The sequence below is a fragment of the Lepidochelys olivacea genome (genome assembly GCF_965140295.1).
Source record: "Lepidochelys olivacea isolate rLepOli2 genome assembly, chromosome: 2".
NCBI lineage: Eukaryota > Metazoa > Chordata > Testudines > Cheloniidae > Lepidochelys > Lepidochelys olivacea.
In genome coordinates, this window is record NC_140412.1 from 82,571,232 (window position 1) to 82,588,622 (window position 17,391).

At 42.5% G+C, this 17,391-nt stretch overlaps 1 protein-coding gene across 1 annotated transcript in view; it reads right to left on the bottom strand.

Moving 5' to 3' along the window:
- Nucleotides 1-1,832: 1,832 nt before the first annotated feature.
- Nucleotides 1,833-17,391, bottom strand: part of CABLES1 (Cdk5 and Abl enzyme substrate 1) — a 122,134-nt gene continuing 106,575 nt past the window's right edge. The window contains exons 8-10 of the mRNA XM_084620440.1: nt 7,874-7,980; nt 6,535-6,742; nt 1,833-4,876 (exon numbers count right to left, since the gene is read on the bottom strand). Coding sequence (XP_084476566.1) covers nt 4,736-4,876; nt 6,535-6,742; nt 7,874-7,980 — 456 coding nt within the window. The 3' untranslated portion in view covers nt 1,833-4,735. The remainder of the gene's footprint in view (nt 4,877-6,534; nt 6,743-7,873; nt 7,981-17,391) is intronic.

The following is a 17,391-nucleotide window of genomic DNA, read 5'->3' on the forward strand; positions in this document are numbered from 1 at the left end:
TGCACCAAAAAACTAAAAATTCTGCACACAATATTTTAAAATTCTGCAAGTTTTATTTGTCAATAAATAAATGCAGAGGCTCCAGTGCAGCAGTGAGGAGCACAGGCTGCATAAAGGTGGGAGATCATCCTGCAGCCCCCCCCATCCCTGGGACACTGACTCAGTGGTGGGGCTGTACCTGACCCTGACCCAGCACAAGGCCTGGGCTTTCCCCAGAAACATCCTGGGGCCCTGCCCCTTTGTGCCAAGCACACCAGGTGTGGGTCAGGCAGGCTCAACCAGGCAGGATCCACAGCAGCCTCAGATGGCCATGAGATGCAGTTAGAGCCCATTCCTACAGTCCAGCTGAATGTGTGCAAATTCAGCTGAGCTATGGACAGGCATGACACCTGGCAGCCTTGTGTCTATAGAGGGCCAGATCCAAAGCCCATTGAACTCAGTGGTAGTCTTTGGGTCAGGCCTGGTACATTTTTCACTTCACATTATCCATTTTGCCACAAGAGTTTAAGGGTTTAGGGACTCTGGGGGTAGGAATAAAAGACGTACTATGGGTCACGCAGGTGAAATAAGGCTATGTCTAGACTCTACACTACGAGCTAAGGGTGTGATTCCCTGCTTGCACAGACATACTTGTGCTAGCTCTCATCTGAATGAGCATGCTAAAAATAGTGGCTTACGGTAACGCCGGTGGCAGCACCTGCTATCAGCCCCTCGCCATGGGGTTTGTACTCGGGGCAGCTAGCACATGCTGCCGCCCCCATGCTACTGCGACTACACTACTGCTACTCTTGGTGTGCTAGATCAGCTGAGAGCTAATAAAAGTATGTCTGTGTGAGCTGGGAACCCTACGCCTAGATCAGAGAGTAGCTGGCAGCCGAAGAGAGAGTTGTCTGAGCCTTTTTAACCTTCTGGTTGAACTAGAACCATCCCATTTGCAGCTTCAAAGCCATTTAAACCATCTCAAACTCATTTTCAATAACTCCTGCTTCAGAAATATTGACAGATTGTTGCTTTCAGAAGGATTCTCTCACTGCTACCCCCTGGGAGTTTTTCTTCTCTGCTCTACTGACACTTGGCAATTTTTCATAGTGTACTATTTCCCTTTCGTCTTGTTTTGCTAACACCTGTTATTGAAAACCCAGTATTTGCTCTTCAGCAGCACAGCTCTGCCATCCAGACATTTACTAATGATCTCCATTATTCACAAATACATTAACCTCCCTTTCAGGCGGTTATTACAGTAATAAATTCCTTTTTCAAAGGTTTATGGTGTGCATACTTCTGGATTTTTGTACACTGGATTTTCTTCCTGCAAACTCCTTACCTTTTCACTTTAGTGTAAGAGCTAAGGATGGCCTAAACACCATTAAGGCCACAGTCCCGCTACACGTTCCATGCAAGCAGATCACTGTGCCAGCCTGGAGCCCCTCTGAAGTCAACAGTGTAAAAAAAGTCCACCTGTTTAGAAGAAGCTCAACATTAGGGCTTACGTAAGTTCATGTTCCTATGTTGACAATGGGTTTGAAGGTTTTGATAGTTGCGAGTGCTTTTCTTTCCTCCTTCTTGCAAGTTACAGAAGAACAGAAAATTCACAATTTGTACAAATCATAAATATAGTCAGAAATGGCAGCAGAAGCAAGTAGCTTTCTATGTCCCAGAAGAAGACAACGACAACTGCAATAAAAACCCCTCTTCAACACACAAGTGATAGCACTGAATAGTTTTACTTGCTGTTACTGGGGGAACATACCTGCTTTTTTATTTATTTAAACCTCTGTATGGTAAAGTGTATGTTACATAATTCCAAAATATTATGAATGATATGGAATGAATTATTTCCTGACCCACTTTAAATCAAAACTAAAATTTTGTGAATCGGCTGTCATTTCTGTACAAGACAAAGGCAAACAATCATAATTTTTTGTTTGGTACAGATTTCCTTTATCACTTCAGCTTGTGTCTTCACAGGCCTGGGGAGAGAAAGGGGAAATACAATCCTTTGGCTTAACCATAATTATACTGACCCAAGCTTTGTGCTTTGATGTTTAGTATCAATATGGCTTTATATGTTCCTAAGTGAACAGTGCAACATTTTTATCTTTTAAATATTTATTCAACATCCAAACTGTAGCTGAACATTATTCCAAATAAAAGCAGAAAGTCTCCAGCAATCAGATTTCACCCAGAAACCTATGTAAACTGTAGAGCTGGGCTAGGTAGCATTAGCAAAGACAATAGACATGAAAACATGATTCAGTAACATCTCTAGTGACTGCTGTCATCCTTCAGTCAGTATTTTGCAGTTACAATACCCTTTCTCCCAGCCAAACTATAAAGCAATATGAAAACCAAACTCAAGGCAAATGAAGTTTTTATACACAGGTAAGACTTCCTTGTATTTTTAGACAGTCCCATTATTAACAACAAAGCTCTTTAGTGAAAAAAGCTGGAATTTACATACATTATTTAAATTAAAGGGACCCGGGCAAGGCTGAAAGGATTAATTTTAGACATGACACCCTTGTTTTGGTTTGGGAACCTGTGCATCTGACACTGGCCCTACTACATGACTAAGCAGGCAGCGTATTGAAATGTAATCATTACAAAACAAATTCTGCACAGGCCTTTTGCGTTCTTCAGTTCTTTGCCTCCTTAGAAGAATGGAGCAGGCTGGCCGAATCAAGGAATAGTAGCATGTCTGATGGGGGAACCTAGTGTCATGTCTTTCCAGTGAATGAGCAATGCTGGGATTTCAGCAATGCTGGAGCACATCTTAGAGGCACCATTTCATTCTCTCTCCTCCCCCTCTTTCCAAATCAGGTTGGAATCTAATTACTTTTGTTTTTATATACAGTCTACAGAGAGGACGTTTTATTGCAGTTTTGAGATACTTGTAAGTAACTCTTTTAAAATGGAGAAGGAGCAACAAAATTCCTATTCATCCTAACTCTTTTTCTACGACCTTTCCATGTTCTACAGAGCAATCTTTTCAGGCATCTGTTCTTGTTGCCACGCTAGGATTAAAGGGATAGGGCTACAAAAAAGACTGGTTCACATTTCTGTTAGGACCTTTGACTGAGGTGATTCCAGGTATAGCTGAGGAAAACATCAAATAGCTTAAAATAAGTGAAAGCAAAGATTAGTGTGTTTATATCTTTGTTTGTCCCACTCCTTTGTCATTTCCATACCACGAACAAACCCTCGCCAACATATAGCGATAAAGCTGCAGTTGGAGTTTCCTAGCTGAGATTTGTTTTCAGATTAATTTTTGTACACCACAGAGGTTAAGTATTTGATTTTATTGGAGTTTGTTTCAGGCATGATGGGGATCAAGTGGATCAGCAGTTGGAGTAGGTTGGGCATCAGTTATAGATAGATATATAAAAATAATTTAATTCTTTAATACATGTCCTTCAGCATGTGAGCATAGCATATATAATACTGGAGAGCTAGAGTGATTCTGTCCAGCTTTTCTGGTTGTCCAGCCAGAACCCCATGTAAATTGCAGAAAACAAACTGTTAAAACTCCAGTACTGCAATGTCTATAAAGGTACTGGACCGTATGTAACAATTTAAATGGCCATTAATTAAATTTTGCAGTCAACTATATTTAAAAACTAAAATTTACCAACATGAGGCGTCTCCCCTATCAAAGCCTTAAGACACCAATTATACTGCTCAGCCCTACTCTTGATTTTATAAAATACTGTTTAAGATGTAGCACAATAAATGTGCTGCTTATGCACTCTAACATAGAGCACAGAAATACAACACTACAAAGTGCAAGTCTAACCATCTCCACAGTGGGAAAAGTGCGAAGGTTAAAAATATGCATGTGGCTTAACACAAGACATTTAAAAACTATTACATGTAAATCACAAACTAAATGCTTTCCTCTTTACCATATGCAAGACTGAAACATATGGTCAGCTGCTGATTCATCTCTTGCAGTTGTAGTGTAATCTTCAGAAAGGTAAAAGATGTTGAAAAATCAGGGATAAAAAACAAGTGACCAAAAATGATCCCATTTACTACTTTTCCAGTAGTTATGTTTTCAAGAAGTAAACACAGAAAGTCCCCTTGGTCTTCAGCATCAGTAAATGATATCCTCTCAAAAAGCCAAACCAGCCCACGTGGACCAAAACCAAATCAATGTCACACACACAGGCACCCCACAGGAAAAAGTGCACTTCCAATAGCAGGTACAAAAATAAATTGGCACACTCTTTTTGACACAGTGAAGATATCTTTTTAAAAGCTTTTCCACAATGTTAATAAGTCATTTTGTAAGTCGGAGCAAGTCTGTAGCAGAGCACTATAAGAATGCACTTGACTAGCTTGCAAAGTGTACAGGTGATTGTAAGACAGATGGGAATGGAGGCTGTCGTTTAATTTTTGTTCTTGCATGACTGATATGGGTAACTAATTTTACTCCTTTGGTCCCTGTGGTAAGAGTTTGTTTCCCCCCCAGTTCTGGCATCAGTTATTAGTTCTTCATTAATATGCATCTCATTCCTCACCTGCTCTGAGTAGTAAACACTACATGAATTCATTTAGTCTGAGAGTCTTAGGAAATTCAATGCAGTGTTCCCCATTTGCTGCTGGAAAAATTGTGTATTTGAAGAGAGAGAGAAGTTTGGTATTGAGTCCTATTTTTGCATTTCCAGTAGTAACTACAGCTTGATAATGCTGAATAGAAACAGTCTTAAGACCCTTCCTGGAAGGGTAGCCTGTGCTAGGAATTCTGGATCAAACGTCTATAATGTGGCATCACTTCGTGTTCAGGCAGATGGAGAGCAAATTCCAAGGCCACTAACACTGGAAATTCGAAGGCTATCAGCTCTCGCCTGTTCAGTCGGAACTTCTCTTCCAGTTTCTGTAACACAGATAAGTTTAAAAAAAAAAAAAGTCCAATTTGAGGCTTAATAAATAAGTCCGTAGGCAACCAGCTACCAGAAATCATACTAATTTCTTACTAGAAGGGCAGTTCATTCACTTTAAGAAACTCACCTGAACAGGTGTTTTTTTTTTAATAAGCCATAAATGGTGCACAAGTGGCATTTTCATTCATTCCATTTCTTTCTTTTAGCAGAAAAACTAAATCTGGTTTTCTTGCAGTGACTATTGAGCCATGAACAACTATCAAATCAGGCTCTGAGGGAGGTAAGGCACAACTACTCTCATGTACTCCCTCTCAAAAGCTTGACACAAATGTTGGTGACTTTCCTAACAGAATAATCACATCTGCCAGATAATTTTATTAATTACATCTATTCACAAGAGGGGTCCTCAGCTGATGACTGTGGGGTTTTTGTTGTGATTTGAGACGGTATGTTGTACTACACTATTGTGGGGAGAAAAAGGAATTTTAAAAAAAATTATTCCCATATTAATACTAAATCTGTTTGAGCATTTTAATACCTCAGAGGCACAAGGTGACACGTGCAACAATAATCAAACCATGAAGAATGGAAGCTGCACTACCCCCAAGGGGAGAAGATACTGGTTTCATAGGTGACTTTCTGCTATAATTTGTCTGTTCTGCTGTTTCTCTTGGATTTATATACTAGTGGAATGCAGTCAGCTGTTTTGGGGTTTGATTTTTTTTCCACTTCTGACCTGCCCATTTCACTTTTTGTTGACTTTGTGGTAGACTTTTGTTGACTTTGATAGAGTGAACAACCAAGCCTAAAGGGAAGCTCAGTATCCACTCAGTCAGAGCGTCAGAGGGGAAGCTGTCCCAGGACCAGATCTTCAGCTGCTGCTGCAGTCTTTTTTTTCAGCTGCCCTGAGGCTATTCTAACTTAAGAGGACTGCCAAACCAGCTCAATGTTCTCAATCAAGCTGACATAAAAGGTGGTTTAAGCCACTTCTGCCCTCCCCGCTCCTGAATTCCCTTGGGTCAAGCACCATGTGTTTGGCTGAAGCCAAGGATCTGGCCCTCGACCTCTAGTTCAGCTCTTCTGTAGTTATACAAGCTCAGCATTTAAGTAGTTCCTGGATCAGAGCCTTAGAACATTTTCTTCCCTCTCTTATTTAATTAAAACCTAGTTATGGAAGGATCAGAAGACAGAACACTTAACTCTGGAGAAGGTGATTCACGCATCAAGTGCTGTGATGGAAATAGCATTCTATCACCTGAAAATTGAATTTGCTGAATGAAACCGGAGTTATAGAATTGGGGGAGTCTCAAATTTCTTTATCAGGCACACCATGTTGTCTTAGTGTCTCGTGGAGACCTCGCAGCCATTTAGTCGCATTGATTAACCTTCCCAGCCAGTTGGTGACTGCACTGACCACCCCCTTCCTCTTGTGATGAAGTAACTTCCCTGACGCATCTATCAGAATTGCACATGTGCGCACGCGCACACATACAACATATATTAAGGATGTATTTAGGTGTTGTCTAAATCTGAATCTGGTTTAGCAACTGGAAGCCATGAGGACTGCCAAGACCATGTTGTTATCCAGCTCTGAGAACCAGAGTTTGGGAACTTCTGCTGTGGAAAACACTAGCAGCCTAAGGATACTTACATCTATAAGATGTTTAACTTCATGTTTTCTGAGGTCACTGCCAATTTTGGCTGCTAGTAGGACACACGCTCCAGCACAAAGCTTTCTGTTCTGCTTGTTTAGTTTCCCTTTGAGAGCAAGTTTCTCAAAGTAGACAAAGGCCATGGCCACAGTGGGCTCCTCAAAACCACACTCTTCTTGAGCCAGTTTGCGCATCTCTCGCTTGAGGCTGAGGAAAGAGAACACAGAGACAGACATGCTGTGTGAGCTGACCCAGAATGCACAGATTAAAGCAAGAGACGCTTTCTTTTAAAACAACTTTCCTGTGAGGGACTTTCATGCGCAAGCGAACAGGAGTTGGGTGGGTGGGGGAGTGCAATTTACATGGCTGGTATCTTTCTGTTTTTATGTGCTATTATCTAATATAAATCAAATCCCCCAATAAATATTCACTCTGGCATTTCAGCTATGAGAAGCAAGTTACTAAATCACTAAAAATGATGTATCAGAACCATTAAGATACACATGCCTTACTGAATAGCTGTGATCAAATTACTGTAATCGTTGCCCTTTTCTCTCCTCTTTCCCCTTTTCTGTCTGACACATTTTGTATCCTGTCACATTTAATTGGTAAGTTCTTCAAACTATTCCGGTACTCCTTCCCTCGTTACTTCTGCAAAGCATCAAGTACGCTCTGGGGACTAGCAAATAATAATAATTTGAAGGTTCAAATGAAAGTGTTTCCCTCTTAAATGAGCAGCTCCTTCAGCTGCATCCGACAGTGAAATCATAATTCTAGCCTGCTGTGTTGGAAATAGTGGTATAAGCACCAATTCCTTATTACATCTTCCCTGCAACGCTGAGTAGAAGGGAAACCCTATCTCTAAAATGGTAAGTGCTGGGTCATCTCTATCACAGTCTATTATCTCAACGTTTCCTAACCCAATCCTACCGTGTCGCTGCATTATTTGGGTACAGACAAAATCTAATATCCCCCTTCCTTAAAGTCTGACTAAGCTTTTAGTACCATGAGCTCTGAGATTTTCTGTCATCATCCTGGCCCACAGAATATAGTGGCTGTCCAGCTCACATCCACCATCCCTTTAGGTTTTTTTTTTTTTTTTTACTTAATTGGCAAGAATTCTATATCCAGAAACAGACTCTAGACTTCCCTGTCTTATTTACTCCGCTCACGAGTCAAAGCAAGCGTCTGATTTATTCTGTGCCTTTGAAGGTCATTGTTTCTGAAAATCAGTTATTATTGTGATTTCCTTAATGGTCAGTGGCAACAATTCCACTAAAATGTGACTATAGTTGCATGCTGTGGCAAGCTTAAATTGCATGTCATTCTGCACAGTACCTTCTTATTTTACTGAGGGTTAACTTGATGTGAGGGAACTTCTCCTTGAAGGTCTCATTCATGTCCTTTTTGAGATCTGATGGCTTCACATAGTCAATTACGGTAGTCTACAACAGATCAGTAGAAATGGATTAGTTATCGTAATCTCTAACAGATCACTCCAAAAAATCAAATGGTGACTTTGGGGAAATAATCTGAATTAGCAAAACAGAATTTGTGGTTGCTCTGTCAGAACAAGTGAACTGAAATCCAGAATGACAACTGCTCAGAGCAAACAACCACAAAAGTAAAAATACATGTTAAGATAATTTTTCAAATGACATGTGGAAAATGAGTTGCAAATATGTGGGTGGATGGAGCCCAGTTAATAAGTATTCTTGTTAGGACAAAGCAAAGACCTACATCATTACAGTAATTGATTTAATGAACTTGAGTTTTGTGTGCATGGCTCTATTCAGTTCTGAAGCACACTGCTGATTTTCTTTCAAGTTTAACTATTTTGCCTCTTCAGAATTTGCACCAGAAGTGTCCTTTTGAAGTCCCTCTGTTATACGTTTCTAATAAAATAGAGAATTACATCCCATCTTTCTTTAAATATACACATAAGCCTAAATGGCAGGGAATTCAATGTAATACAAGGTTGTAGAACTTAGCTTAGAGTGTTAGTAAGCAGATAAAAGCAATGTTTAGTCAATCTGAATAATTTTAAGAATATCTTTGTGACAGCTTCTTTTTGGTGAGATCTCCTCTCCTTTTTGTTATTTAAAGGAGTTCTGCTGTAACCAAGCAGTGAGAGATTCTCCCTATGTGACAGAAAAGTGAAGTTCTGGAACAGCCTTCCAAGAGGAGCAGTGGGGGCAAAAGACATATCTGGCTTCAAGACTAAGCTTGATAAGTTTATGGAGGGGATGGTAGGATGGAATAGCCTAATTTTGGCAATTAATTGATCTTTGGCTATTTAGCAGTAAATATGCCCAATGGCCTGTGATGGGATGTTAGATGGGATGGGATCTGAGTTACTACAGAGAATTCTTTCCTGGGTGTCTGGCTGGTGAGTTTTGCTCGCATGCTCAGGGTTTAGCTGATCGCCATATTTGGGGTCGGGAAGGAATTTTCCTCCAGAGCAGATTGGCAGAGGCCCTGGGTTTTTTTCACCTTCTTCTGCAGCATGGGGCACTGGTCACTTGCTGGAGGATTCTCTGCACCTTGAAGTCTTTAAACCACGATTTGAGGACTTCAATAACTCAGACATAGGTTAGGGGTTTGTTACAGGAGTGGGTGGGTGAGATTCTGTGTCCTGCGTTGTGCAGGAGGTCAGACTAGACAATCATAATGGTCCCTTCTGACCTTAAAGTCTATGAGTCTATGATTCTAAAAGAACTCTTGACTATTGAGGGGGATGCCAGAGTGTAATCTGTTATCTAGAAAACTGCCTCTCTTGCCCCCCTGTCTTTAAGATCTTCCCAAATTCCTCTGTCACTACTTTGTTGGCCAAATCAGTAATGCTCAAACATTCATGTGGGAAAAGTGCAGAGATTTCCTGATTTTTTTTTAATTAAACTGTTTTCACTTGAATAATGGACATGATTGAGAGAAACTCTAACTCACTGAATTACGGGGCAATGAATGGCTGGTCCTGATCTGTCAGACTTCTTCTTTGCTCTCAAAGTCTAATACAGAAATGTATAAAAATACAAAACATACAATCCAGGGCATGCATCTGTTGTGAGAAAACTGTATTTTGAGCGCTACAGGTACTTGGCCTCCTGCCTGATCACCCCACCACGGCATGTGGGTATATCACTTATGTAGATGGCTCAGGTGGCGCCTCATGGTCTCAGACACCATCCGATGGTCCGGGGACATCTACACCAAACACATCACCAGCCACCGACAGTACCAGGAGGCGTGAGCCGGAACAACATCGTGCATCGACTACGAGAAAGGGAGCAAGAGACTTTTTCCTTTGGACCATATGAACTGGAACCATAAACTCACTGAACGCTAAATCTCACCAAATGAGGGTCAATCTATCCTCATCATCGTATCCACTCATTATACTCCACACCTGAACATAGCCATTATATGAACAACATACCCTCCTATCTCAATGCCTGGACTTTGACCCGTTAACCTTTTTACCCAAAATCGGGGATATTGCAGATTATGTATTCCTTATGCCATCCAATTTTAAACCGAAGTCTGCACCCCTTGATAATCTGTACGTTATTCCTAGATAACCAGAAACTTCCACGCTTAAACTCTGTATTGTTCACTTTTTTTAAACATTATCTTAATAAAATTTTTATTCCACATAGTGTGTCCTGTCTGCCTCCCAATCAAGCCAATGATAACATATCTTTTCTGATTCCTGTTTTGTTATAAAATGGATTCATCTTTGGCTTCCTCCCCAGACAATGCTAGGGGGGGCAAAGATGCACCACTGGCAGGCACAATTGGTAAACCTGTTTTGGTTCTCACAGCCCATGAGGATTATTTAAAAGATTAAGCCTAGCAATATTATATCCTTATGGAAGCCTACGCCACCTGAAGAGGAGTATAAATTTGGGTTATTTTCAGATAACTAACGAGTGGTATGGGGGAAAATGTAATTATCCTTTTATTTCTAATCAGCTATTCATATAGAAGGCAACATGACAATCCTAGAAAAAGCCACGTATGCCCTTCTGTTCTCACTACACTTTCTAAGGGTATGTCTTCACTGCCCGCCAATCTGGCGGGTAGTGATCGATCCAGCAGGGATAGATTTATCACGTCTAGTCTAGACGCGATAAATCAATCCCTGAGTGCTCTCCCATCGACTCCTGTATTCTAGCGCTGCGAGAGGCACAGGCAGAGTCGATGGGGGACCGGCAGCAGTTGACTCACCGCAGTGGAGACATCATGGTAAGTCGATCTAAGTACGTCGACTTCAGTTACATTATTCAAGTTGAAATTGTGTAACTTAGATCGATTCCCCCCCACCCCTCCAGTGTAGACCAGGGCTAAAGGAGAAAGGAGAGGAGTAAGTAGTAATCTTTCCTGCCTTTGTTTAGAAGCCATAAAGGACGAATAAGGTATAGCTATGGGAGGGAACTAAAAAGAAAAAGCGCATTGAGAAGTCTTTCAATTAAACCTCTCCCCCTCTCCACCCATAAACACCCCCTCCACACATTCTCCTGTAAATCCCCGCCACTGGCAGTATTCTGGAAGATAAGAGTTACCGTAGTGAAGCTAAGCAACTGATTATGCATTCTTAGTGCAAACCCTTACAGATGGGCTGGCGTTAGTGCATTTGAAATGGTAGCTATTTACCCTGGCAGGCAATCGTCCATTCAGCTAGACAGAGCAAGCACAACAGAAACCAGCGATCACCTTGAGAACCATGCACACATTCATTCCAGGATGCATACTCGTTTGGCACGTTAAGCCAGTCTTGAGTTTTCTGCATGCCCAACAAATGAGACAAGTTACTAGGGAGGTTCTAGGCCAACCCGCAGCTTTAGCATCTAACCAAGTTGCCAGCAAGATGGATCCAAAGAAACAAATCAAATAAATCTTCTCTGTCTATCCCTGCCCTCTTTGTGTACATACCATAGTTTAATTCTGGGACACCAGAGATTAAACAGCTCATTGCTCGAAAAGTTACTGCCTGAATTTTATGCCAGGTTTGCAAACTTGCCTCATATGTACTGTAAGGCATCTGCTATGCTGACCTTCCATAAAGTTCTCAGATGTGTAATGTGCTGGCCTAGCTGGGAACATGCCCATTCTACTGTAAGGTGAGAAAACACCATTATTATTATCTAGTCTGACCTCCTGCATAGAATATCACCAAGTGATTCTTGCATCAAGCCCATAACTTGTTTGAGCTATAGCAGATCTTTTAGAAAGACATCAAAATCTTGCTTTTAAAGATTTCAAGTAACAGAATACACCACACTCCTAGTAAGTTGATCCAAAAACTAACTGCACGCACTGTTTAAAAACGTGCATCTTATTTCTTATCTGAATTTGTCTACCTTCAGCTTCTGGCCATTTAGTTTTGTTATACCTTTACCTAACCTCAGCAGAGGCTGATCCTGCTCAGAAAGGGTTAAGTAAATTCTGCCTATTTTCTGAGGCAGGCAGTTCCTTGCCTTGCCTGGATAAAAGTGAGGTGGGAGTAGCACTACAAAGAGGGGAGAGAAATCCTAGAGGCAGCCAAGTCAGGGGAGAAGGTCTGAACTGAACTTTCTTATTGCTTTTTGTTAATAAAGTCAGTAGAGAGTGGAGTTTTAGACTCTGCACAGTATGTAGCCTTTGTTTTAGAACCGGTTGGAGGGCACCCACTCACCAGAACCTTCTTTTATAAGCCTTATCTGCTATGCCCCAAAGATACACTTTTATTTTCTATATGGCATAGTTTATACAAAGAAAACAAACCCAAATACGATATAATACTTGACAATTATCCAACATCTTTCATCTGATCTCAATGGGAGTCCTTCCACAGACATTTGGATCAGGCCTAAACTGCTTAAAGAATTGTGACCCACAACCATTTGAGGTAGATATTATACCCATTTTACAGCAGGGAAAATTAGCTAGAGAGCACAAGTAACTTGTGCGTGGTTACTCAGCAAGTCAGGAGTAGGACAGGCGATAGAGCCCAGAATTCCTGATGCCCATTTCTTTGCTTTAACCATGAGAGTTGATAGTCGAAAATAACATAGCTCAGCACTAATTAATAATATACTTGGGTTGAGGTCAGGATTTCCCAACCCTCCTCACTAAGGGGTTTAGGATTGACTGAAGCAGAACAGCTAATGGGGTACAATATTTTTAGCAAGTTGTCCCAACTTCTGCAGCTCCTCCTCTTGCATCCTGCTAACCTCTTGTGTACTCACTGTGGAATTCTGCCCTATGGACATCAAATAGCTTATGTGGCTCTGACTGTGACACTCACACAGGTGACTTGAGAATTTTAAATGTGGTCATAGAGATTCCTTTCATTACTACTATAAAGGAATCACTGTAAAAACCAGTCTGCATAACTCATACAGTGGCTTACTGCAAGGGTAAAGAAACATTGGTGACCCTGCATAAATGAGGAGTTCAGTCAGGAAACATGACCTGCCGAATGTCATGATTGTTAATCTCTCTCCTCTTTAAACAGTTGAATGATTATGTTAATTACTACTGTGTTTTAGGCTATTTTAAAGAATCCTGAAAAGGAGATCTTCTGTTCTATCACAAAGGTGCATGCCTTTCAGTGGCTTGGGACAGTTGTACATTCTGAATTTGCCTCTGTCCACAGTCATAGTAAATGATTTTATGCAAAAATCAAAGGTTGAGGAGAAGGAAAGCTACAGAAAACCTTATTTCGTGCAGCAGGAAACCAACCTGGAGGCTTTGTTGCAACTCATTACCAAGTATCTGATCTGCATTACGTCAGAGTTCTGATAGTTTTAGCAGTATACCATTTGAGCTGTTTTTACCATAATTCTCCACCACCCTCTGTCATAAAAATAAAGGGAAGGGTAAACCCCTTTGAAATCCCTCCTGGCCAGGGGAAAGCTCCTCTCACCTGTAAAGGGTTAAGAAGCTAAAGGTAACCTCGCTGGCACCTGACCAAAATGACCAATGAGGAGACAAGATACTTTCAAAAGCTGGGAGGAGGGAGAGAAACAAAGGGTCTGTGTCTGTCTGTAGTCGTCTTGGCCGGGGACAGAACAGGAATGGAGTCTTAGAACTTTTAGTAAGTAATCTAGCTAGGTATGTGTTAGATTATGATTTCTTTAAATGGCTGAGAAAAGAATTGTGCTGAATAGAATAACTATTTCTGTCTGTGTATCTTTTTTGTAACTTAAGGTTTTGCCTAGAGGGGTTCTCTATGTTTTTGAATCTAATTACCCTGTAAGATATATACCATCCTGATTTTACAGGGGGAATTTCTTTATTTCTATTTACTTCTATTTTTTATTAAAAGTCTTCTTGTAAAACACTGAATGCTTTTTCATTGTTCTCAGATCCAAGGGTTTGGGTCTGTGGTCACCTATGCAAATTGGTGAGGCTTTTTATCCAACATTTCCCAGGAAAGGGGGAGTGCAAGTGTTGGGAGGATTGTTCATTGTTCTTAAGATCCAAGGGTCTGGGTCTGTAGTCACCTAGGCAAATTGGTGAGGCTTTTTACCAAACCTTGTCCAGGAAGTGGGGTGCAAGGTTTTGGGAAGTATTTTGGGGGGAAGGACGCGTCCAAACAGCTCTTCCCCAGTAACCAGTATTAGTTTGGTGGTGGTAGCGGCCATTCCAAGGATAACGGGGGTAATATTTTGTACCTTGGGGAAGTTTTGACCTAAGCTGGTAAAGATAAGCTTAGGAGGTTTTTCATGCAGGTCCCCACATCTGTACCCTAGAGTTCAGAGTGGGGGAGGAACCTTGACATGGTGGCACAGTGGTGGGATTAACCTGAAATCATTTTGAGATCCAGTTGAGATTTTTTGAACTAGAAATACAGATTTTAAAAAGGAATTTTTAGGAAGTCCAGAAGGCAGCTTTGAAACTGAAAGCAGCTTGGTTTCTCTCTGCTTTGTGGCCAAGCAGAGACAAAAGGGGATTATCTTGTGAATTGCAGGTTTTCTTTGCCTGGAGGCAGGGTACTTAACTCCTGCAGGGAAATTCACAGTCTTCCAACCCATAGGTTTTTTTTTCTTTTTTTCTTTTCTTCCTAAAAGTAAATAGGGGGTGTGTGCTCTACCCATTTGCCTGGAGACAAAAGTGGCAGGGTTTTTTTTAGGATTTTGATTTTTTTTTTTTGTTTTACAAGGAGCACAGGTTTGAAAAGAAATTTTTCTTCTTCTTTGGGCTGGGTAAGCAGGTTTCCAAGTAGTTGGAGGTTTTTTGCTTTAATTTGGGCCCAGAGCAGAGACAAGGGAATTGTCTTTTTCTGTAGGCTGACAATCACTATCAGAGAATAGGTATTCTATTCCAGCACAGCAAAATTTTACAGCCAAGTTTTGTTTGTTTATTTCTAAACCTCGGGTGTAAAGTTAGTTAAAAACAGAGAGGTTAGAATGGCCAAATCCTCAGCTCGACTACAGCTGGAATTAGCCAAATTTCAGGCTGAGGAAAAACAAAGGGAACATGAAAGACAGATAGAACTCATGCGGCTGAAGGAGGAGGAGAAGGAAAAAGAGAGGAAGCATGTGGAGGAGATGGAGAGGATAAAGGCCCAGCAGAATATACCAACAAACCCTAGCAATCCTTCTCCAGGTACCACTTCCCATCCCAGAAAGTTCCCCACCTACAAGGCAGGTGATGATACTGAGGCCTTCTTAGAAAACTTCGAAAGGGCCTGCCTTGGGTACAACATCTCTACTGACCAATACATGGTAGAGCTGAGGCCGCAGCTCAGTGGACCCTTAGCTGAGGTGGCAGCTGAAATGCCTAAAGAACACATGAACAAGTATGAACTGTTTAAATCCAAGGCGAGAGTCAGAATGGGGATAACACCCGAGCAGTCTCGTCGGAGGTTCAGAGCCCTAAGGTGGAAACCAGACATGTCATTTACCCGACATGCCTACCACATTGTAAAACATTGGGATGCCTGGATATCAGGAGCAAGTGTTGAATCTCCAGTAAATTTGCCCTTCCTAATGCAAATGGAACAATTCTTAGAGGGTGTTCCTGAGGAAATAGAAAGATACATCCTAGATGGGAAACCCAAAACTGTAATTGAGGCAGGAGAGATTGGAGCCAGATGGGTGGAGGTGGCAGAGAAGAAGAAAACTGGTCGCAGTTGGAGCGGAGACCAGAAGGGACCACCCCAGACCACACCCTATTACCGGGGGCCGCCCAAAGCCCCACCTACCTCCCAAAGAACCCTCCAGACCCCTTATCGTCCCACCACCCCATTCTCCAGCAACCCTCCTCGCCCCAGTGACCCGTCAGCTGGACGATGTTTTAAGTGTAACGAGCTGGGGCATGTAAAGGCCAACTGCCCCAAGAACCCCAACAGATTACAGTTCATTGCACCGGAATCACACCAGAGGTCCACAGGCCCAGATACCTCCCAGATACCCTTGGAGCGGAGGGAGGGAAACTGTGAGTGTGGGTGGGAAGAAGGTCACCGCGTGGAGGGACACCGGAGCACAAGTGTCAGCTATCCATGCTTCCTTAGTGGACCCCAATTTAATCAACCCAGAGATCCAAGTGACGATTCAACCCTTCAAGTCCAACTCTTTCAATTTGCCTACAGCCAAGTTGCCTGTCCAGTACAAGGGCTGGTCAGGAATGTGGACTTTTGCAGTCTATGATGATTATCCCATCCCCATGCTGTTGGGGGAAGACTTGGCCAATCATGTGAAGCAGGCCAAGAGGGTGGGAATGGTCACCCGCAACCAGGCTAAACAAGCCGTGAGGCCTAGCTCTGTTCCGGAAACTTCTATCAGGACCCAGTCAGAGGTGATGGACCTGGACCCCAGGCCAATGTCTGCAACAGCAGTAGTGGATCCAGTCCCAGAGACCCAGACGGAACCAGTCCCAGAACCGGAACCAGCCGAACAACCAACACCAGACCCCGTGTCAGCACTGAATCCAGTACTTGCAACCTCAACACCAGAGGGCCCCACCGAACCTGAACTGGCAGCAGCCGATAACCCTACACAAGAGGCTCAGCCGGAGCCTGAATCCCAACATAGTGCACCAGCGGAGAGCGGTTCACAGTCAACAGAAACAGCTCCATCCCCTATATCGCTTCCAGAGGGACCAAGCCTAGGTCCACAATCCCATGAGGAACTGATGTCTCCAGCATCAAGGGAACAGTTCCAGACCGAACAGGAAGCAGATGAAAGCCTCCAGAGAGCTTGGACGGCGGCACGGAGCAACCCACCGCCTCTCAGCTCTTCTAATCGATCCAGGTTTGTTGTAGAAAGAGGACTTTTATACAAGGAAACTCTTTCTGGGGGACACCAGGAAGACGGGCATCCTCAGAGACAGTTGGTAGTTCCAACTAAATACCGGGCCAAGCTCTTGAGCTTAGCCCATGATCACCCTAGTGGCCATGCTGGGGTGAACAGGACCAAAGACCGTTTGGGGGGATCATTCCACTGGGAGGGAATGGGCAAGGATGTTTCTACCTATGTCCAGTCTTGTGAGGTGTGCCAAAGAGTGGGAAAACCCCAAGACCAGGTCAAAGCTCCTCTCCAGCCACTTCCCATCATTGAAGTTCCATTTCAGCGAGTAGCTGTGGATATTCTGGGTCCTTTTCCGAAAAAGACACCCAGAGGAAAGCAGTACATACTGACTTTCATGGATTTTGCCACCCAATGGCCGGAAGCAGTAGCTCTAAGCAACACCAGGGCTAAAAGTGTGTGCCAGGCACTAGCAGACATTTTTGCCAGGGTAGGTTGGCCCTCCGACATCCTCACAGATGCAGGGACTAATTTCCTGGCAGGAACTATGAAAAACCTTTGGGAAGCTCATGGGGTAAATCACTTGGTTGCCACTCCTTACCATCATCAAACAAATGGCATGGT